Consider the following 23,167-nt stretch of genomic DNA (forward strand, 5'->3'; position numbering starts at 1 on the left):
TGGACTTTTATTATTAAATGTTATCAGGGGAGAGAATCAGTGCAGTGTGCCGAGCTGATAAAAAAACAACAACTCTGTATCCGCTGCATGTCTGTCAAACAGAAAGCTGGGGCTATAAAAAGACATGGCTGTCAGTGAGCTAATTGGCAGGCCGGTGAATCAGTCAAGTGTACAAGTCCGTTGTAGGCAGACAATTTAGCAGCTGTAAGGCAATTAGTCTGCTGGTCAATCAGTCCGCTTGTCTGTCGGATGCTGCCGCGTCGAGCAGAGCAGGAATTACGTGTTCGACGCTGTGGCGTCGTAGAAACGAACAAGACAAACATGCATATTAATGCCATAAAGGGTCCCTGCTTAGTAGCAGGGTCAACCGCTGCCAAACTGTTATGGTCTTTTCACTTGAAAAAGATGCCCTTTAAAAAAAAAAAATGAATTGCTGTTCACCTCGTGGTGCTTTTGTATATTTTTTTTGTATATCGTACCCTGACTCTCGGCTCTTAAGCTCATGGTTCTGGTGTAGAATTAAAGTTCTCCCTTTCACTTAGCACTGTGAGATCCTGTGTTCAGGATCCGGACGCATGCCTGCCTGCCTGCTTGCTTGCTCATCGTGCTTCCTGTGCCGTCTCCCCTCCACGAGCCCTGTGTTTGCCTGCCTGCCCCTGCTTCGTCAGTTATCTAGCCTTGGCCACGGTTGCGAACATAGTCAAAAATTGTATTTTAACATCAGTGATATAAATAAAAGTGAGAGAGACTTATGCACATACACATAGAAGCTGCACAATCTTGAAAATGTGCTCCAAGAGAAGTAAAATTAAATGGACTAAAATTTTCAAATGCTACAACAGCAGTCTGCTGGCTCATTAATCGAAATAAAATTATTTCGTAAAATCAATGTTATTAAACAAACACAAGAGAACTGTCTAGAACTACTCTGCATTTTACTTTTATGTCAACACACAAGTGAATGAAGCAGGTCGGAGTGACGACTTTGGAGCTGAATGAAGTCTAGACAGCGACACTGAACATAAAGAAAGTGATCCTAAATGGATCATTAAGAATGTGGCTGGACTAAATGTTGAATGGATTAATATCTGAATGGAGCACATGTACATGCTCAGACCTCGTCACTCCGCACAAGGACGTACCAGGCTCAGCACAGCAGGAAGCTCCCCTGAAGGGTAATGCAGACTCTGGTAGCCTTTTTTCACCAACAAGGAACAGGCTTGATTCTGGTCCATGCGCCAAACTTTGTTCCGTCCGGAGCATTTTGACCAAATAAAATCTGTTTTGCCCATGTTACTACTACTGTTTACTTTCACATCCTTCCGTTGTGTTCTTTTTTGGTGACCTGTCTATGACGTATCCAATGGCTCTGCCCTAAATTGGTTTATATACAGGCCAGTTTACCAGATGGCACCAAAGTTCAAATAACCCTGAACGGAACCGGCTCAAGAATCAGTTCCCTGTTGCTGGAAAAGGGCTATCACTGTATAGGAGATTATGAAATATTATCTGAACTGAAAAGGGATCCCCAGATTGCATTTTTTCCTGAGTCTGTTATCCAAGCTGATTTTGTTTTCTTTGACTTGACAAAGTTCCTTGAAAAGCCACAGCAGACTTTATAGAGCAGGCTGTGCAGTACAGTCCAGTCTCCTTTGATGCTGCATAAAGGTAGAGATATGTACGAGCATTTGTGAAATATCTGGACTTGCATACATTTTCCAAGCAATTATTGAAATTTCATTACAGTGCAACACAACTAAAAAGCATTTAAAGGTTATTTCAAAAAATATTTGCGTGAGTAAGTCACGAGTTGAACAATTGAGCAATTATTCAACTCATTCACATCTTCTGTTCCACGACCTTTGAGTGTATGAATTATGTGCTACTGTATTTATAGATTCCCATGTTGCGTGTTGATAAACATTATTTTCAGAAGCACAATGAGAAAAGTGGCAAGACAATTTATCACTTCGAAGCAGCTTGTTCCAAGAGCATTGTTGCCCAGCAACCGACATCCTTTGAGACAGCGAGAATAAAAAAGGGTTTCTAAAACTGGCATACATACTTTGTGTGGTTTTAAAGAAGGTTACTTTGTCACCATTTTGATCCACAGTGGGAGGTTTGTACTTCCACTGGATGCTGTATGATAGCAGGCAAATGGTGACAAGGCCACATACAGAACCGTGGGCACATAACCATGAAAGGGAGAGAACAAGGAGACAGAGGTGGAGGGAAGAGGAAGATGTATAAAAAGGGCAACAGGACAAAGGGAATAAAAGTGAGTCCTGCATAGTAGTACCTGAACACAATGACTTGAGATATAGCTATGTTGGTATGGCGTGGCATGGTATCAACAAGAAACTGGAGGCAAAACTGAGTAATTGTGAAAGATGTTAGGCCAAAGTCTGGATTGTAGCTTTTGCCCTGCATTATTATAGTGCGCACATGTTCTGTTGATGCAAATCAAAAAGCCATAACTGCAAAAATAGCTCAATTGAACACAGGTGAACTGATATTGCTTGAAAGCAAAGAATAAGAAGAAAGATGTGTTCTTCACCTGTGGCTACGGTAGACGTTGAGCATTACGATGACGAAGCCCAGGCAGTAACAGGCCAAGTAAGGGCTGCCAAAGAGCCTGGAGATTCTCCGAGTACGATGTTCCCATCTGGCCACCTGACAAATGACAGAGACAGAATAGAGGACGTGAGACAGTGGGGTCTCCCTAAAGTCCAAACAAATAGTTACGTAAAGTGCAGGAAGTCAACCTCTGTAATATGCTGATGCGAAACACTCAGGTCTGAAAGACATTACTAACCGGCTTGCAAATCCGGTTAAGTGTCCACCAACTCCTAAGGGATATATCCTCTGGATATTTAGCTACTGCACCTACTCAACCATCTTTCCCCAGCTAAGATGCAAAATGTATGGCTAGAGCCAAACTTTAAAATCAAAGCAATCTCCATCCAGACAAGCTTTAAAAAAAAAAATCTGACACGCCTGAAAACGCACTGGTCATGTACAGTTATGTACAGGATCCAGTTAGGAAGCAAACGTGGGAGTTTTTCAAATTAAAAGGGGGCTAGTACCATTTCAAAAACTCTGCTTGAAAAGCTTAAAAATGAAATTTACACAGTCATTTAGTACATTGTTCACATACAGTATATATCATTATAATCATAGCAGCTCTACAGCCTTTGGTGGTGGTTTGACATTATGGTGCATTCAGACCAAACCCGAAATCAGTTGTGTTTACTTGCGCAGAAGTAGAAGAAGAAAAACCCACAATCTGCTATTATACACCCGTTCTCTTTCGAACGCGGACATCTGTGACGACGGGAGAATCTCAGCGCTAATAGGCTTTCGCGACCTCACACCATGCAAATATTTCCAGCGAGTCCAGATATTTCAACGTCCAACTCAAAATTGAGACATTAATGTGAGAAGTTCGAACTGTAATGACGAGGGGTGGGGGTGTATGAATATATTCAAACAAATTGCGTGTCATGACAATTTCGTTCTGACTTGGTATTTGAAAAGAGTGACCGCCCTAGTTGACATTTTCATGAAGTCTCTACTCTGTGCTAAAAAGGCATTTACAACAAGTAGAAAGAGCTTTTTGTGAAATAACTGCCTACTTTCACTTACCTCCAAAACTATTGTGATGCTTTGACCAAAAGTGCTTTCAATATGAAACATTGTCTCTTAGGAGGTTGTGCAATGTTATTTTTCCTCACAATGGCGGAGGGGCATGTTTTTCAAGGAATTCATTTCTGTGTCTCTCTCACAATGTCAGAAAAAGAAAACACTTCATGAAATCTCAAAAGTAATAGCTTTCACATTATTAAAGCACTTTTTCTTCCTGTCACTGAAGCCTGCAATCAACCCCATCATCCTTTGCTTCAGCTGTTAGAGAGAAGATAGTATTTAATACAGTGGTTGTTATTTTCACATTTATATTTGCGCTGTTATCAGAGTGGGGATGGCATTACTGACTGAAAAAAGTTGCGGAAATGCGTAGATCACTGCGAAACATAGCAAAAACATAAAGAACACAAATGCTGCCATGGCAACAGCTTTGCTATATTGTATGTCAAGGAGAGGAAAGGTAGAAAAAGGAGCAGGGAAAATAAATGAAGGTGAGCAAACTGTATATGGTGAGAAAAGTAAGAGTCATTATTTAGGGACTGTAGAAGTGCACCTACTGTTGGCCTTGGAGCACTACAGGAAATGTTCACTGCAGAGTCGGACAGTTGTGGCAGAGATAGGAGAGTGTAGTTCGGACCTCTTTGGATAACTCTGCACCCAACGTCCCCTGTCCTTTCAACCACAACTGCAAGCAACTTCTACTTCAATATTTCCTTCATCCCTCCTTCCTTTTCCTCTCCATACCAAGAAAAGGAAGCCGCTGCGCGATAATAGCCTTGCAATTGAAGCTCCTCTGTGACTCACACGTTTGGTAACATTCAAATGACAGGAATTAGCTGTACATGTAACAGGTTTGTGCATTTTGATATTGGTGAACATTACTTTAAAAGTGAGACATGATGTAACTGTACACATACTGTATATGCATGTCGGCATTCTCTTAATAAAGCATTGTGGCCAAGTTATTGTTGTTGGTGCTAATACTAGATAGATTTTGATTCCCCCCCGGCCTCTTCATACAATCACACACATCATGCAATTATATCTGCGTTAGTGTGGCTCTGTCTACATGAAATGCCAACTTGATATAGCCAACGCTATATAAATACAGTCCACACACACCAAAGCTCACATGTGGAAAGCAACAGTAGCCACAGTGTTGCGGGCGGTTACAACACATGACCTTGGTTGTAAATTTTTAGTTTGATGGAAAAATCTCTTAATGACATAATGTGAACGTTTGAGTACCCTCAGCTAGACTGCTGCCCTCGGCTCGAATGGAGGACAAAATGAAAAGTGTCTGTATGAAAAGCAAGTCAGAGAGAGGTTAGACGGAGCGTGTGCTCATGCTCGTGGAGGTGAAGAGGAGGTAAACTTTTTGTGATTATAAAATGCATTACGGTATGTCAAGAGACACATTGTGACCAATACCAATGACACTTGTTTCCAACAATTAGGCAAACCACGTGTGAGTCCATGTGAAGCTCAACTCTGAGACTTGAGCATAGTCTCATTGAATCTCCATTTCCACTAAAATTGATATGAACAGCATGAAGGAAACATCAATGAGGATGACACGAGAACAGGTAGAGTGACTTCAGCATAAGCCACCAGTCAAAATGGAATGTGCTGACTCAAAGCATGACATAGTGATTTTAGCACTAAAACTCAAGCTGCTGTAGAGAAGCACCATTTTCTTTCGTTGCATCTCATCAGCTCCAAGAGGTTTGTCATGAGTCAAACGTAGAGATGGAGTTACACCCTCCGCCGTCCACATTGGAAGGCCATTCATGCCAGAACCCTGCTGCATTCTATTTGGAGGCAGCGATGGGATTCAACACAAATTACGTAAAGGTGATGGAGTACGCTAAAAATACCCGGGTGTTCTGCACGCAGATGTTTTGTTATCACATCACCAATCAAGCCATAGAAATAACAGAAGGCCTGGATGAGCAGAGCAGAGGCGGGTGGCGCCAGCTTGGCAGAACGAGCAGCTCCTCATGACAAATTCAATCAAGGTAAGAAGCTCGTCCTGCGTCCCCGTCAGCCCACTTAGATGTGAGAGGCAGGCACTCGAATGGGTTTGAAGTCAGGACATTAGGAAGAGATCTGAGGGGGAGCAACTTCTGATGCCTTGATGTTGCTTAATGCAAGAGCGTTCGGGCAGCGAGAACCGGAGAAAATGGCTAAAAGCACCCTCGTCCACACACCAGGAATATACATACTGACAAACTTGCCATGTGTCATACAACACTGTGGCTTTTGACAACCGGGAATACAAACACTGACTAATGTAATTAAGAACAACATGCACACACAGACGAGGTGTATTGATGCGAGGGTGCGTATGCCCAAGCTGGAGCTACGAAGCAAAGGAGAACAAGAACATGGATGGACCACATGCACACCGGGAACATCCTGATGTCCTCACTCAATTCAGAAAACGTTGAATAGATATTTGAATATCTGGGGATTTGTGGATGTTTTTCTCAACAGCAGTGCAGGAAAATACTGAGAGTGCAACGTAGCAAACGAGATTTAGATAAAATTGGATCAAAAACACAGTCTACTAATATACTGTATATATAAAGGAGAACCTTTACGTACATAACCTTTACATTTGTATGTGCGATGTGAGATTTGTCTGTAATATATTGTAAAATAGATTTCAGCTGAATCATTGTGGGTGACATAATGAAGGTGATATAATAGGGTCAACCTCTCGCCTTTGCACCTTCAGGCAAAGGCGAGAGGTTGACCCTATTATAGGTCACAACTTCATTATGGCTTTAAGGTGACACACAAAAGGGATTTTATTTAGAGCGTATATATACAATATATATGGGTCTATGTGTATATATATACACACACACAGACACACACATATACTTGCCAATGCAGAAGCGATATTTCCATTTTATAATTAAAAATGTTTTTCTTTTTATTTAAACTAAAGTTAATGGCTGAACTGAAAAATATCAAGCCTCAATTACATTTCTATGTCATAAGGGTTTTGATGATGACATCCTAGGAATCATGCCAAATTTTTATTGGAACAGAACATTTTCTGTTTCTTTCTCATTTAGTGTTACAATGAGGTTTAAACATCGCCTTCACTCTTATCTTGGTCCAATAAAAACATCCTCACAAACCTTGGTGGCCACATTCCCACAGTATTTATTGTGGATATATTTATGATCCCCAGGGGATAAATCGTAGGCGCTTCTTGTCAAAATACAGCAAATGAAAAACGGCTAATTTTCCCAATCATGACAAAATGTTGACTAGCACACGAGAAATTAGGCCCGCTGACAAAACGACACGTCATAATCACGTCTCGGGATATGCCCCTTTTCTATTTTGAACATTTTAAGTGGTTTCCATTAGGAGTCCCACGGGTGAAGGAACAAATCCTTGCTTTCAATAACCACCAATTGGATCTGCCTAAAATGAATCCCTTTCATGTTAACTTTACAGCCATGATGAAATGATGACTTCAGTTAAATCTGCATCATCTCACCTTCAGGCAAAGGCGAGAGGTCGACCCTATTACAGTATATCACCCTGCTTGTCACCCTCAATGATTCAGCTGAAATGCTTACAGACAAATCCCACATCACACATACAAATGTGTGCTGTTGGATTTGGCTATGTATGTAAATGTTCTCCTTGGGACATCGACATGAACTGGAATTAATCAAAATCAAATGGAAACATCTAAAGGCAAATCTGTTGGCAACTTCAAAGGTGAAAAAGTACCATAAACCATTCGCAGGGGTTGACTGCCTCAGACTGCGGCTTGGTAATGGACACAGTTACGTCAATACAACTGTTGCCCCCAAGGTACAGAAACACTTCAGTCACACTGTGAACTGGGTTTTCTTGACACTGATCATCTGCCTTTATGAAAAGGTCAGAACACACAGACTGGGATACAGTGGCGGGAGGGACATGCTGGAAAGACAGTGACTTATTTTTTCCCCATTTTGTAATACATGAACGCTTTGAACCTGAAGATTTACAAGGGCAACAAGGGCTCCATGTTTATCTTCTACTGTATCTACTGATATTGCATATACTCAGCTAGAGTAGGGGCGGGCAATATGATGGCATATACTGTAGATCCAGACAGTGGTGCCTGTCTCTTTAACATCGGGGTGTATTCAGGCCATCGTGGGCAAAGCTGCAAATCAATGAGCCGAACTGATTTGTGGTAGTATTGGATTTTAATATGTTCTTTGCAAAAGTGTCCTCAGGTATTTATTTTCCTGAATCAGTCACATATTGATATTAGGTGGTATTGGGATGATATTAGAAAGGAATTATTTTTAAATTCTATTGATCGCATAGGAAACAGCAGTTCCATGTGAGTCACTGTGTGGGACACACACACACACACACATACAAACACACACACACACACATACAAACACACACACATACAAACACACACACACACACACACACACACACACACACACACACACACACACACACACACACACACACACACACACACACACACACACACACACACACACACACACACACACACACACACACACACACACACACACTCAACTGACACTGTGTGGGTACATCGGAGGTCACATCATCCTTGCAATCAGTGTAATTGAGTCCAGTGAATATCTGTCTAAATAAACCTGGCCTGGCTGAACCAAATACATATGCACAAAAAGAGGAATGATTACGGACTCAGATCTGCTTTGATATAACCTGTTATCTTTTGTATCACAGTCATTTGAGGTCGAGCTTCATGAAGTGATTTTTGACCACAGGTCCAAACAACACCAGGACAAACACAACAAAAAGCCTTGGTTCAATTTGTCTTTCCTGTTAGTGCCCAAATACACATCCTTGAAGCATAAACAGAAGAAACATGGAGTCGTCTTTCGCACAAAACAGTTTTACATACACTATTCACTGTTTTTTACTTCTGGTTAAAAAACTTGGGCTCCAAATGCTCTCTCACAATGGGATTTTTGTAGTGGTCGACCAACATTTTTAACATTTTAGTTTTACTAACAAATGAGACACAAAAATGTCGAACTTAAATGAATATCTAAACAATCAGTTTGCTTGAGTAGATCTGTGTTCTACTTATTATTCTAAAGGTAATCAAAAAGCTAAAACATAAAAGAAAACGTTTGCTCAATAGCCTGCAGACGTTTGACATTGCAGCAGACCATGTGGACAGCATGAGCTGACGAGCACTTTGTTTTGTAAAATTGTAGGTGAGTGGGCAGTGCAGACGTGATGACTGACCCTCACTCAATATGCAGGGCGAAGACAAGATGGTGTTTAATATGTGGTTTGCGCCATCAGCTCCTTTGCCGCATTCATGCACATTAATGATTCATGTAGCGGGTGTCATCTAGTTTTTTAACTGAGGCTGACCTCTGCTCCTGAGGGAACAGTGGGAGGGCAGATTTCGGTACGTCTGTGTCGCTATTGAGAAGAAAAAAAAGCAGCTATCAGTATCCTTTGATTGCAGATACCCTGGGTAGCTTCATCTGAACAGTCAAAAGCAAAACACGTTTTGTAAAAATCAGGGGGAAATATTTCCTCACCGTCTGCTAGCTTTCAACTTTTGAGTGATGAATGTGCCGCTGTTTTCACTGTAAACGGCATATGGGCAGCGCTGAATAGGAAGGTTTGACAGACCATAGTACCAGTAACTAAGGGTAGCAGGGCTATACACGACTGATGTAATGATGTTACTGCACATTTGAATAGTGAGAGTATTGGAAGATATTTATCTCACACACACAATTGTACTATTGCACCCTAAACCAAAACCCAAAAATTGCCGTCACTGCGGAAATCTGAAAACTACAACCGGTACAAACCCACACCAAGCACGCACGCACACACACACGCACGCACGCACACGCAGCATACAAACTCTGACACTTTAATTAATACACAGTCCTCAGCTGATGCAGTATTCCTAATAATCATCCTAAATATAACCGTCATTAAGTTTGGGCTGTAATAAAAAAGGCTTGTTCCCATTGCGCTCTTGTGCGTCAGACCATAAAAATAATTTCTGCCAGGAGCTATCACAACGGCATGTAAACCGAAGAGTCTGCATGCAAAACACACGGCCCCTGATTAATATCTCACGTTACGGTTAGTCCTCTGGCACTGGACCACATCTGTGCACTTTCACACCCGAAATCGAACAGTAGGTGTCTTTTGTTATGGAATAAAACTCTAAAGAAATAAAATAAATAATGAAAAAAATATATATATTTCTGTCAGTGACAGAAGTAACTGTCTGATAGTTTTGACCCTGAAACTAATTCAAATGCCAACATTCCATCATAAACACTGATCTTAATTGCCGTAATGCATGTTTTAAGGAGTTTGCCCGCCGGATAAGTAAACATATAGTGAACTTTTGTTAAGGGGAATAAGGCTTCTTGTGGGTTTTAGCTCACAGTCTGTAAATAGCTATTAATATTTTCGATAATTCATTTGGATAAAGAAAAGAGGAGACCAGTCATCGCTCACAGCTGTTTTTACAACATCTTGTGATTGAGTAGACGCTGCTGTGTAAACAACACAAAAGATTTGTAGTATTTATTAAACCCGTTCGACATAACAAAGTAGCCAGCTGTTGGGCTGAAAGCTGGCACTTATGGAAAGCTCAGCTCAGTGGTGACACTCAGTTTTGTTCACCTTGCCTCGCCTCTCTCGTTTCTCTCAGCCCTGCTGAAGAAATGAAACGCCCATCCCGCTTCTCGTTTCCCGCCGCGTCACTCCAACACGTCCCTACTTCTGGCCGCCTAACCGCTGATGACTCATTCAAAAATGATTGTTCGGACCAGTGCAAAATCAGGACACCTCAGGGTTCTCAGATAAGGCCTCTAGGAGAGAGTGAGAGCACAAAACCTGGGGGCACACTTTGGTGCCCCGTATCCCATGCTGGTTTACCGTTTGTTTCTGTAACCGTAGACATTTGGCTCAGCTGTGATTAGGGCGGCAAAGCAGAGAACGAATGATCGCGTAAAGATTGAGAGAATAGGGTTAGGGTGATTTTAAGAAGTGGTTTTTGGTCTCATGTACCCCCCAAACCCACTCAATTGAATTCAATTAAAATGCATGGTATTTAACGTATCTTATATATTGATTTTTTTTTTTCCCAAGCACCAGTGTTGATAGGGAGGTACATTGACTTTAACTGCGGCCCTGGACAGACGGAAAGAAGTGAGTTCACCAAGACGTCCAGCTCATCCCTGCTTGAGACGAGAAATGCTCTTCATTCCATAAGTCAACTCAATTCAATTGGTTTCAAAAGAGACTTTAACAAGCACTTTGCCAAAGATTTATTCATGCTTTTGCAGGACTGTAACCCCCCCCCATTCTGAAGGTCAAAAGAATATTGTGTGCACTGCCAGTTCACACACTCTCTTATCTAAAGCCTGACGCCACGTCCACTTGATTCCCGCTGAGATCTCAGCCTTTGGCAGGGAGATAAAGCAAGGAGACAGGCTAACCACTATTCTCGGTGCCTCAGTGTCAGCATGACATCCAACGACTGTAGCCTCAGACTGCATTAGATAGATGAATCTCATGTAAGAAGCAGATCTGACATTGAAATAGTTGAAGGTGTCTGCCGAGGCCGGGGCAACCTGTTGCTATCCAGAAGAGGGAGAAAGCTGAATATGAACGAGGCATCGCATTCGCATGTGCATGAGACACAACTTCCATCTACTGTAACACATCTGTTTGTGTTACCTCCAATCACTGAACGCAGGGACACTGCTCCTGTTGCCCAGGTAACTGGTTCACAAGGGTTTAAATGATGAAAGATGCAAATAACATGGGGGAAAAAAAAACGTCCAAAATATCTGTGGCATTAACCTTTCCTTCCAGCCTGAGGACTTTTAGTCTACTCTTAGTTTAGAAAGAAAGGATGTAAGCAGAGTGAGCTAAGAATGAAAAGGAGGTTCCATTCTGTCGCTTTTCAATGACTACATAATCATGACTCGTTTGCTACTGCGCCTTCTCAGAAAAGAGATATATCATTGTAAATTCTAAAAATAAATATGTCAACAAATTGCACTAAAGTTCACTTTGAGCAAATATAAGTCAAATCAACTGCATATCGAAGACTTCATAGACTCACGTGGCAAAACAACAGTGGACATGGTAACTCATTTCTTTTTAGTGACGATGAAGTTGGGTAGCACAAAATGAGTCTACTGCTGAACAATCACCAATCAGCTGCCTCACTCGGGTCGTGTCTTTCTCGAAAGAAAACGAAAAAGAAAAAAACAAGGCTGTGATTTTCCAAAAACACTTTAGGAGTTTAAAAGTTCAACTGAGGAGTCTGCAGCGTCTCAATGCGATCCCCAGCGCACAAACAGACGCTTATATAAGCTGATATTTCATGATGATAGAGACGACTATAAAACACATGCTCTGCGAAAAGCTAAATTCAAACGCGGGGCCCTGATAAACATATCACAAGGCTGTCATGCAGAACAGACTCAAGAGCGTGAGCCTGTAAATACTTCCAACTAAGTCAGAACTTGATGCTTTAAATAAATAAACAATAATAATTGTGTCCATGACCCCAGATTAAGCCTGCATGGAGTTGGGAAAATCTGCAATGGTCAGTCACGTATTGTTGTTCGATATTGCGTTGTCGACATGACCTACATAAGAAAAAATAATTAAACATGATAATATAATAATAATTAATTGTGCAATTAAGTTCATGTTTTCTTGGCTGTTGTGCTTGCTAACCTCACAACCTACAGTTCCCTCAACAGATCAATCAGCCACATAATATTGTCTCTTCGACACTTCACAGCTTCTCCGCTTTCCACCCCTCCTGAAACTGTCCGGGCCAAATAATAGTTTATCCAAAATGGGGCGGGTCCGATTACATGACTGACATAGGAGCGGCCAATGGCGGCGCCACTGATGCAGTTATATTAAAGGGTCTCTCAGATTCCCCATTCTGAGTGTATTATATGAACTGGACTGTATATTTTTTTCTCAAATACAAACAGCTGCAAATTTTTCTGTCAATGTCAATTGCTATGATTGGTTGAAGGCCTGCTCTGAAAGGAAGCTGAGGGGATGCCAGGCTAGAGGTACAGGCTGACCCCCAACAACAGGGACACGGGATGAGACAAAGGATGACAAATACCTTGCAAGGAAAAGACCCGGGGAGCTTTGCTAAGAGGGGAAATGAGGGGGCAGGTCATAAAGGGAAAAAAAAAGAATTACCATAGTGTGATTCACTAACCCTGCTCTGTGACATAGACGGCGAGAGCAGCAGGGCTGACTGAATAGAGAAAACAGCAGGAGGCACAAAGAGAGAGCGAGAAGATGCAGAGGTAAAGTGAGAACGAGACAGGAAATGTAGAAACAGGGAGGATGACTGAGGAAAAATTGTGAGGAATACATTTTGCAACATTAGTATGGGCAGATATTATAACTTATTGTCAACCCGGGTAATGTGTTCTGGATGAAGTTGCTGCATGTGACTGCCTATTCTGTCCCAACACAACGACCGGGTGGGCGCTACCGGTGGAGGGAAATCTTTTTGTCGCACAGGAAGTGAAGTCGTATCTATTAGGCAAATAAGACGAAGATGTCACGGCAGAAACCCATTTAATATATTTCAACTTCACTGCTTCTGTCTTCAACCGCCACCTTGAACAGTACGAAGATGAAGTTTTAAAAGGATGTGGCGTATGATTCTGTCCGTACCCCTTTTTAGCTCATGGTAGTGACCGAGCAATAGTATATATTGCCCTAGAGACCCAAGAAGAGTCAGCATCTGATGCAGCACCGTCACAAGCCTGTAGTCCGCCATTGTTGTTGTTGGAGATGCCAGGGGCAAGGGGTGGGGTGGGGCGATGACATCATCTTATGCGTATCTGGTGTTCACACGAACTCAAATACACAAACGCAGGGGGGGACATTTATCTTCTCCACCCTGGGACCTGGATTCAAAAGAGTGCGTTTTCAGGAAGGAAAACTCCGGGTGCGTCTGGACGGGAGGCCCATACGTGCAAGACTTCCGCATTCGTGTAGACAGGGCCTTAGTGATTTGGCTTCGATCAGCGACGCGTGGACACCGTTCACGCCGCAGAGACTTCCAGGCTAAACATACGGCCTCAGTGGGGGGCCGGGAGGTCAGCGTACCAATGAGGCCGTGCCACGATGACCACGCGAGGGAGCGTTCAGCCAACTCCGTCGTCACGAAGCAGGGACAGTCAGCCCGACCTTTGCTCGGTGGACTCGCTCTCGTTGGTGACGTGTTCGAATCTCCCGCAGATTTAACTGGCCACAAAAACACAGTGTTTTATTCTCTGACAGTGCACATGTCAGTGTTGTGAGAAAAAAAATCTTGATCTGTGCCTACACACACACACGACACTTGATTTCAAGGCTGTGTCTCTGTTCCCACAGGGTCACTGTGTTCAGTGCAAATGCAGAGTATAATTTCCAAAGTTTGAACAAGTAAGGGGGGCCTTTCTTCTGCTATTTCATAGAATATAAGCATATCTAGCAATTGGGGTATTAAATAGGGGAGACTTACCCTCGACCGGGTCACTGATGCCTGAGCCTTTGTGTGTGTCAGTAGCTATCAAAATGATACCACACTTACAACCACACATGCTCCAATCGCCTGCTACTCTATGTTTCGTTTTCTTTTAGTCACATCATGCACACTGCGATGTAAATCTGGGAATTGAATAGTGGTATTTTGGATCAAAAGCAAACAAAATTTCTTCTGAACACATTTAGCTAGTTCCTTGTACATCATAAGGTTGTCCTTTCCCGACCTTGGGGTCAGGACGCGGTCAGTGGGGTTGCCTGATATGTACTGTAAATGAGATGTAGTTTTTCACTATGAATTAACAGATCATAAATTGAGCCCTTGAGAAACCTGTTCATCTCAGACAGCTGTCTTGCAGCTGCCGTGCGTGTAGGGCCCATGACATGTTGAATTGGATTAGAAGATTGGTGGTGCAACGTCATCAGAAACAGAAGCAAGCAAGGGGACACAGGAAAAGTGGCACAAGGCGCTGTAAGTAGGCAGCGTCAAAGCCAAACACAAGCGCCGTCTTACCTACTGTAGGCGAGATGTAAACAAGGGAGCTTCCTCTTGGCTTCGACCGGGGAGGGGAGGAGAGTGCAGGTGGAAAAACAAATTGGCAGCCTCAGTCACTGATCAGTGATGTAGAAACGCAGGACGCTACTTCTCTGACAGAGCGATACACATAGTTTATGAAGAGGCAGTATATACAGACTTGACTAGAATAAAATGTAAAAGATGATGCTGAAACATCAAAGCTGCACCAATTCGAATTTTATATAAACCACCCGCAAACAAATGATGGATGGTTACATGATAGAATAGATCTTTATTGTCATTGGGTTTTTGGCGGGGACAAAACATCATAGGTCTGTTCTCCGCTCTTCGGTGTGCAGAAGTAAAAGAAAAAAAGGAACAGCATAAATACAGTACCAAGCACTAAAATGTAGGCAAATATAATAGATCCACAACAAATATAAAACAAATCTGAGAATGAAAGGTCAAATAATTAAGTGCATTAAGTAACTGTTGTGATTAAGTTCTACATCAGTGTTTTGTTGGATTATTATTTTAATAGTGACAAGTGACTATTTATTAATTATTTTACATTGATTACGCAAAAATCCCCCAAGAACAGCTCTTTTATTATGTCCTTGTTGCTTGTTTGTCAGCCAGTCTATGTATGTGTCCTGTTTCTTTTTTACATGCCATAAATAAACATATATGTAAATTGCTTTCAGGATTAATCAAGTCGTATTGTACTGTATTGCATCTCAGCAGTCGTCGACGAAGACACAAATTAGGCTAAAAGGATAGTGAATATTACTTATTGTGCACGCCAGTCCTTCAGCACTATCAGGAGGACTTGTACAGAACATGCAGCGCACTGATGCCCATGAAACAAGGCAATTTTGTGACCTGCGTCGAAAGACCGAGAAACATACTCTGCCACTTTCCTTTCATCACAATATCATCAGAGATGCACGCCGGAGGTACAGCTACAATCGTCTCAATTTACTTGAGGCGATTGTAGCTGGTTAAACCTCGACGCCAACAACTTGTTTAGTTGAGGTGATAAAAGTAAAATGCACTCGACAACACAATAGGAGAGAATGATTGTCTCATATCTGTTTGAATCTGTCTACCTCTTGTGAGCTGTGCATTTTGATATTGTATTTGCGAAAATTCATTGACCATACATGACCGCAAAAGAGGAATACCGGTCAAGAAGTTTTATTTTTTATAACATGACCACCACTAACTTAACTGCAGCATTATGAAGAGCTCCAAGTATTATTAGAAGTGTTGGCATGATTCACCCATTAAGCCACATCACTGATGAAGGAGTCTACAAAGTATCAGTCATATCTGGAGAATTGAAAATGTTCTTTCTGTCTTTGCAAAAAATGATGCATCAGGCCTCGCTCTTGCAGAGTAAACACCACCGAAACGCCAACGTCATTAATGATCTGTGATTTTTAGCGCATGTGACGTGATCAATTTGATATCAACTGTAATCTGTCTTCATCCCCCGATGGCGATAGACACTTCAAACTATCGGAGATGAGATGAATTAAACTCCTGTCGTCGTCGCCTTGTCTTGTGAAGCGGAACACTGCGATAGACAGAAGGGCAGTTTTATCAGGCTCAGGGACAACAGTCAGTTTCAGCCTATCTGTGGACAGATAGCTGTAGCTGCTGACACTCGAGTTCCCAGAGGCTCCTTAACGGAAATATTGGCCCACGATCAAGTATCAACTGCTGCTCAAAAAATGTGCAGTCTCTTTGTTGCATTTTGAAATGAGCCCTATGCACCAGAAGAGTAGAGCTTCAGGAAGAATTTAAAAGCCCCAGAGGCAATGCTTTTCCTGCGCGTTTGTGTTGTCTGGTCCGATGCTAAGCGGAGGGTCGGCGACCCCCTTAACTGTGGTACGATGACCTGAAGTGAGCTGTTGCTTTGGTAAAAGGATTACAAGTATGGCAGAATGAAAGTAATAGACACACTACAATTATTTTTTCATGTCATCAAAAAAGCATTTTCTTTAACAAATACAAAAAAGTAGTCCCTCCCGGCCTGGCTGCCTCCACATTGCATGGCAGTAGCTATGCAACACACTGTAGCGTTCCTCAGAAAGAAGGCTACGAGAGACGGTAGCTGGCCTCGATCACTCCGGGGACAACAACAATTTCCCTCCTCTCCGCCAACCAAACTGAAATTACTGAAGCCGCTGCTTCAGAATTTTATGAAATCATATCTTTGATTTGAGCTCCCTGTTTTATATATACACTAAATTTATGCCGCCACAATTTCACAATGATACAAAAAAAAAAAAATTCTACACACCATAAAAGTCACACGAGTCAAAGTCTGCTTTCTTTGGGAAGCCAAAGTTAGAGGTGCTAAGGATTTATGATGTTTGCGACTTGCTGTTAGTAACACAAAATAACAATTTGATGATGAATTCATAAATGCTCAGTCCCCAATGTTTACTCATGCGATGACTTTTGTTCATGGCTGTCTGAAAATGGTTCTCCATTGGATTTTAAAAAGTCACTGTCTCACGCAAGTCCAGAGAAATTCAGTCGACAAAGTTCGGTTAGGAGGAAAGAGACAAACTAAGCTGCTGCTTTGAAAGTCCAATTAGCTGTACTGTTCCATTTGCAAACCATCAGCCAGTTAAACACCTGTCACAGAATGTCTGAATGTCCTTTTTCCTTTTCCACCTGATATTACCTCGACCTCAGTCGAGTCACCAGACAAGGTTTCCTGAGGTACACTGCACGAGACGCTGTGCGAGATTATTCCGGGGCTATAATATCTGCAGCACGATCCACGGCGGTACAGTACTTACCACATTCCAGAAGAGAGGGTTCAAAATGATGGTAATCACGGCGACACAAAAGCTGTGGTCATGAAAGGCAAGGCGCTTCAGGAGTTCCTCCATTAGCGTCAGGTCCATCTGACAGAGCAAAATAAAAGATCCATTTAAGAAAAAGCATTGTTTCATTAAAAAGATGGATGGTAATTTACATTAAGAGTGGTCTTTAACACCAATCTTCAATAAAAAGGTATCAAATAACCTCATGTATTATATTATATTGTTTTCCAGATCTTTAGATGGTAAAAGATTTAAAAGCTTCACTAAGTACATCTGCATTTTGTCTGTTCAACAGTAGGCTTTGATCATGTTAGTACTTTTAAACCGATTGGAGAAAAAAAATGATGACAGGCAATCAGAGCCGGCCCTAGCCTATATGGGGCCCTGAGCAGAATTTGATTGGGTTGCCCCCCCCCCCCCCCCCCCCCCCCTCCACTATTGTCAATGCTTGATTATCCGCAAACCTTCTGTAAATCTAACACACCGGCTAAGTTGCGGCTGTGCTGCTTACATTATACCAATGTCAGCCTTTACGCTTCTATGGTTTTAAAGTGCGCCAACTCACAATAGTGGTCAAATGTTAATTTGACCAAATGTTAATTTGACCACTATTGTGACATTCAGAAATGTTAATTTGACCACTAATATTCAAAGTGATATTGTAAACAAGTAAAACCATTTGAATTGCTTTTGGTTTGGAAAAACAGTGCAGAACGACAATCCACTGCCATACCATCGACTGTCTATAGTTGAGCATGAACGTGACCTCTGACAGAGGCAGCGGGGATTGATCTCACCAGTATTAGCTTAGCAGCCCATTAACATCAGATTGCATTTTTGTATAATTGCCATTGACATAATATAACAAATTTAAAATCAAGCTTTCTTTTGAAGTGTTCTTTAGGGCCCCCTGGTGGCCACGGGGGCCTTAAGCAAACCTTAGTTCGCTTGGCCCTGCAGGCAATGCATGGCTTTTAAAAAGTGAAGCATGGCACATGGTTATTCTAATGCACTGAACCAGGAGTTTTAAAGGGACATTTCAGTGATTTTGAAGTGGGGTTCTATGAGTTACTTATGCACAGTTAACATGTGATCTTATGGAGATGGTGACCAGCCATGTCATTTAATGGAGTTTGGAGGAGAAGTGGAATTGGCGTAAGTCTGAGTCCCACTGTTGCAGAGGGGACCACCGAAAAATGTCTTTATCGCCACATTTTTAAATGCTTACCTAAAATATATATATCCTTTCAATTGTACGCTGAAGGACGCTACTTCCACTTCTACTCCAAACTCCGTTGAATGACATCGTTGATCACCATCTCCATAAGGTAAAATACTGTATTAACTATGCATAAGTAACTCATACAACCCCACCTCAAAATCACTGAACTATCCCTTTAAGGCTGTGCCCGTTCTGCAAGGTAAAGCAGCGCAGACTCACTTCCCTGCTCTGTCACACACCGAGGGGTCTGTGTGTGGTTTCACAGCTTGTAACCGCTGACGCCAGAGAGGAAGAGCAACAAAGTGTCTCTCAGTGCCCTCGGTTTGCTTTTGGTGTTATATATCAAAGTGTTGTGGCCAGAGGGGGAACAAGAATTTCAAGTCATCTCACAGTTGGACAGTGCCCTACTTCCAGTTGTATAATAAGTTTTTGGCCCTGTTTGTTTTTCTGAGTCAACTATATTGAACTCTGATAGAGAAGTAAAAACAACATATAAAGTCATAATGCACGGTCGTCACACTCTTAATTCACCCAAACACACAAAAATGTCACATTTTTGGCCAAAAGTTGTTGTTTTTTTGCAGACACGTATAAAATAAGATTCTTTACATTTAGTGATGGAAGGAAAATAAATGTGTTTTATTGTAGAGAAACAGAACTTTTGCATCAACTAAAACTCTTAAGTTTACTGGAATAATAATAAGCCTCAATGTTATCATTGTTGTAAAGGATTATTGTCTTGAAGTCAAGTGTTTCCCTTTACAGACAAATCATACAGAGTCATACAGTCATACAGAGAAATGACATAACGGGTACCTTCAAGTATTCATTTTTGATGGATGCATTAGCTTTTCACCAAAGATATTTTGGGCTTTTTTTTTTAGCATACATACGTTTGTTAAATATTAATGTCAACTAAACAAACATTTATAATGATGAACCGATGCAGAAATGTTATTTTTTACATTTTCAAAGCAAATTATTCTGAGTCTGTTCCACATGTTTGTACAAAACTGTGCACATCTCCTCATGTTTATCGTCAAAATAAAGTTAGTGAGTTGACTATAGGTTTCTGTGGATATAGACTGACGGGGAGTAACTTTATTGCACTGGTGGCAATGACAATTACACAATCAGCGCCATGATCATTATCAAAGCAGGTTTTAACTGCTCCGCTGCAAACAATGCTGATAGTGTATCTGTGCAGATAGGGGAGCTACTTGATGACTTAACAACAGCAAAGATTAATGGCTCAAATCTCACATCCATCTCTCAGAGGCCGGTGTCACATGACATCCACGATAGCTACGAAAGCAACATGCCTGTAACTGTTAACATATTTAGCAGAAGATTAAATTATGTGTGTGTGTGTGTGTGTGTGTGTGTGTGCGTCAGTTGCAGGCCACTGTCTGAGCTGCCTCTGGTTTGCTGTGCGAGGCGCAGGTCTCCCTGTGGAGTTTAATGAGCGCTCTCTGACCTTGAGTATGTAGCTTGACAAGACTGACCGCCGCCCCCTCTGTTCCTGAGTTGTGGCGTTAAATAATGGTGTTTGTGCACAACGTCGTGTTGTCACGCCGCAGCTGACCTTTGACCTTTTGGATATAAAACATCATCACTTCCTCATTTTATCCCATGAAGACTTTTTGCTAAGTTGTTTTGTAATCGTGTTGACTTGTTTTTTGAGGTCCCGGGGACCTTGACCTTTGAATGCCAAACTTCAATCAGTCCGTCCTTGAGTCGTGTGGATGTTCGTCCCAGGTGTGAAGAAATCCCCTCGGCTGGGGGCAAGATATCGTTTTCGCGAGAGAAACCTGAAAACTAAATGCGGCCGTATGTGTGGAAGCATAACAAAATATAAAATACAATGATTTCCCACAACATTAAAACCAGCGATTGGTTCTAATGTTGTGGCTTATCTGTGTATATTCAGGGATTTTTGTATTTTTTCTTAGTTTGTTAGTTTGGACTTGTTTTCATTGTCAACAAATCACATTACAAGGTTTGCTTTGAACTTCCTTTGAATAAATGAGTAGAACTGCAGTGATTGCCGATTAATCAATTAGTTGATTGACAGAAGATTAATCAGCAAAAATTAGAACTACAGTTAAACTGCATTAACATTATCTGTGTCTAATTTTTGCTATTTTTTGTCACACATGACAGCAGAGTGACTATGGACGCACAAATGAAGATGGCACATTTGGGCCGTGGAAAAATACATAACATATTTTTGTCTATATTCTGATGTTTTATAAAGCAAATGATCAATTCATCTATCAACTAATCTGCAGATTATTCCCCTATATGTTTTTTTTAATCTTATCTCGATGTAGGTTGCAAATCATAGACAAGGTTCAGAAAATAGGATTTGTTATATGTAAATACATTGGTATCTAAATCTTTTTAAAAAAGTGACGTCCACAGTGTATTTGATTGAAGTTGCATTGTATTGTAATCAAGTAAAGATGTACTGGTGATTGGAACGTGAGCAGAATTTGAATTATTAAAATCGTGCTTTTATTTTGGAAAACATTTTTAAAAGACGACACCGGCCGAGTTCCGGTCGAGAAGAGCACGACGGCGGAGCAGATCGGTTTCCTCGGTCAAACCGAGAGCCCGCGGCTCCCTCCGCACGGTTACCACACCGACTCGTGTGAATGCCAGAAGCACCGGGTCAGACTCGTGGTGAACATTCTCTTTACCTTGGAATAATCGACGTTGTTGAGTCCTCCGCAGCAGTCCAGCGGCGCAGTGTGACGAACCCCCGCAGGATTATTGTTCCGCACGGCGGCAGGGGCGGCGCAGTCGCTCATATACATATACACACACACACACACACACACCGAGTGAACTCAGTTCATCTTTATCTGCGTGGGGCAGCGAACTTTGCGCAACGTCGAGTGCAAAGTTCTTAATTTTTGCTGCAAGCAGGGCGCAGTGTCCGCGGAGAGCTACACATGTCAACGCAACCCTCTAACTCTGCCCGGTGCATTGTGGGAAGTGTAGTTCTTATTACACACTTGCAGGGTATAGAGCATAGGGACTGTTTATATACAGTCTATGGTACAGAGCCCGTTGACAGACAGACCTCGCACGGCAGTTTCTTTTTCTAAATTCGCAAATGTCCATGAAATGACCAAAAACATTTTGCGGGCCCAGAGCAGAGCTTCACGTGACAACTTTCTCTTTTTCTTCCTGGTTTAGTTTTGTTTCTCTGTGCTAAGTGTGTACTCCCTCGCGCTGCAGTGACCCCTGCTGGCTGAAAACAGAGCTGTGGAGACGGAGTCTTTACAATCAATAAAATCTGAGCTGACAGCTCAGTCTGTCATATAAAACAATCACAATATTGATTGTTGATGTGTGATACTGATATATAAGATAAGTGATGATGTGGTTCTCCACAAGCGTGAGCGTATATTTCCATTTATGACCAGATAGGAAACACAACTAACTTGTTTAAATAATAAAGAAATTCAATGAAATTCTAATGTCCCTGCATTTTCTACGTCTGTGGTCATAGTTTCTGCCTTCCTTTCTTTCTTCATTTGGCCTCCTTTCCGCTCCGCATCCCTCATTTCTTTTGCTTCCTCTCCCTTCTTTTCTTCTGACCTTGTATCCCTCTCTTTAACTTTCTTTCTCCTCTTTTTATTCACCATTCCCTCCTCTCACAGTACCTCTTTTCCTCTACTCTTCTTTTCCCTCCTCCTTTCCCTCTCATCTTTGCTTCCTCCCTTCTTCTCTTTCCCATGTTCTCCTCACCTTTCCCCATCACTGTTCCCTTCCCCCCATTTCTCTCCTCTTTTCCTCTTTCTTATCTCCTTTATGCTTCTCTTCCCTCATTCTCATCAGGTTGTTGATTTTCGTTTTTCGACCTTCATTTGGAATTCTCTTGATTGCACTTTTCTCTTTACCTAATTCATGTTCTTCCCTTTCCTCTCTTCATTCCTCCTCATGTTTCTCTTTAATAAGTTACTCTCTCTCACACCATATCATGCAATCTTCCGCTCCTCTGCCGTGTGCTTTCCATCTGTCTCTTCCCATGTCCTTCTCTTCCTCTCCCATCTCCTACATGTCAATGTTACATTAAGTCTTCTCTTCTGCAATCGTGTTTGTCTCTCTTTTCCCTCCATTCTTTTCTTTCCCTGTCCTTCCCCACCGCCCGCTGTTTGTTTGGAGTCGATCGGTTATGTACAAGACGCCCCATGTGGAGGGAGAAAGGGAGAGAGTGTTTAAAGTCTAACAGCTCCCTGACGGAGCATACTGTCCGTTCATCAGCCCTGCGAGTTGTCAGAGCCGAGAACTTCATCATGTGTAGTGCAAACGAGCATGACA

At 41.9% G+C, this 23,167-nt stretch overlaps 1 protein-coding gene across 4 annotated transcripts in view; it reads right to left on the reverse strand.

Annotated features, from left to right (window-relative positions):
- pemt (phosphatidylethanolamine N-methyltransferase) overlaps window positions 1–21,814 on the reverse strand; it is a 42,291-nt gene extending 20,477 nt beyond the window's left edge. For 3 of the 4 annotated variants that reach the window (XR_004785689.2, XM_035612928.2, XM_035612927.2), the window contains exons 1-3: window positions 21,538–21,814; window positions 17,587–17,694; window positions 2,558–2,673 (exon numbers count right to left, since the gene is read on the reverse strand). Coding sequence is in view for 3 of the 4 variants with exons in the window: in XM_035612928.2 (XP_035468821.2) it covers window positions 2,558–2,673; window positions 17,587–17,694; window positions 21,538–21,654 (341 nt within the window). In the remaining variant the exon portion in view is untranslated. Of the gene's footprint in view, window positions 1–2,557; window positions 2,674–17,586; window positions 17,695–17,815; window positions 17,919–21,537 lie in introns of those variants that run through there. The other variant, XM_035612929.2, reaches the window with a different exon arrangement.
- Window positions 21,815–23,167: the final 1,353 nt, after the last annotated feature.

This window comes from Scophthalmus maximus, chromosome 16 (genome assembly GCF_022379125.1).
Source record: "Scophthalmus maximus strain ysfricsl-2021 chromosome 16, ASM2237912v1, whole genome shotgun sequence".
NCBI classification, from domain to species: domain Eukaryota; kingdom Metazoa; phylum Chordata; class Actinopteri; order Pleuronectiformes; family Scophthalmidae; genus Scophthalmus; species Scophthalmus maximus.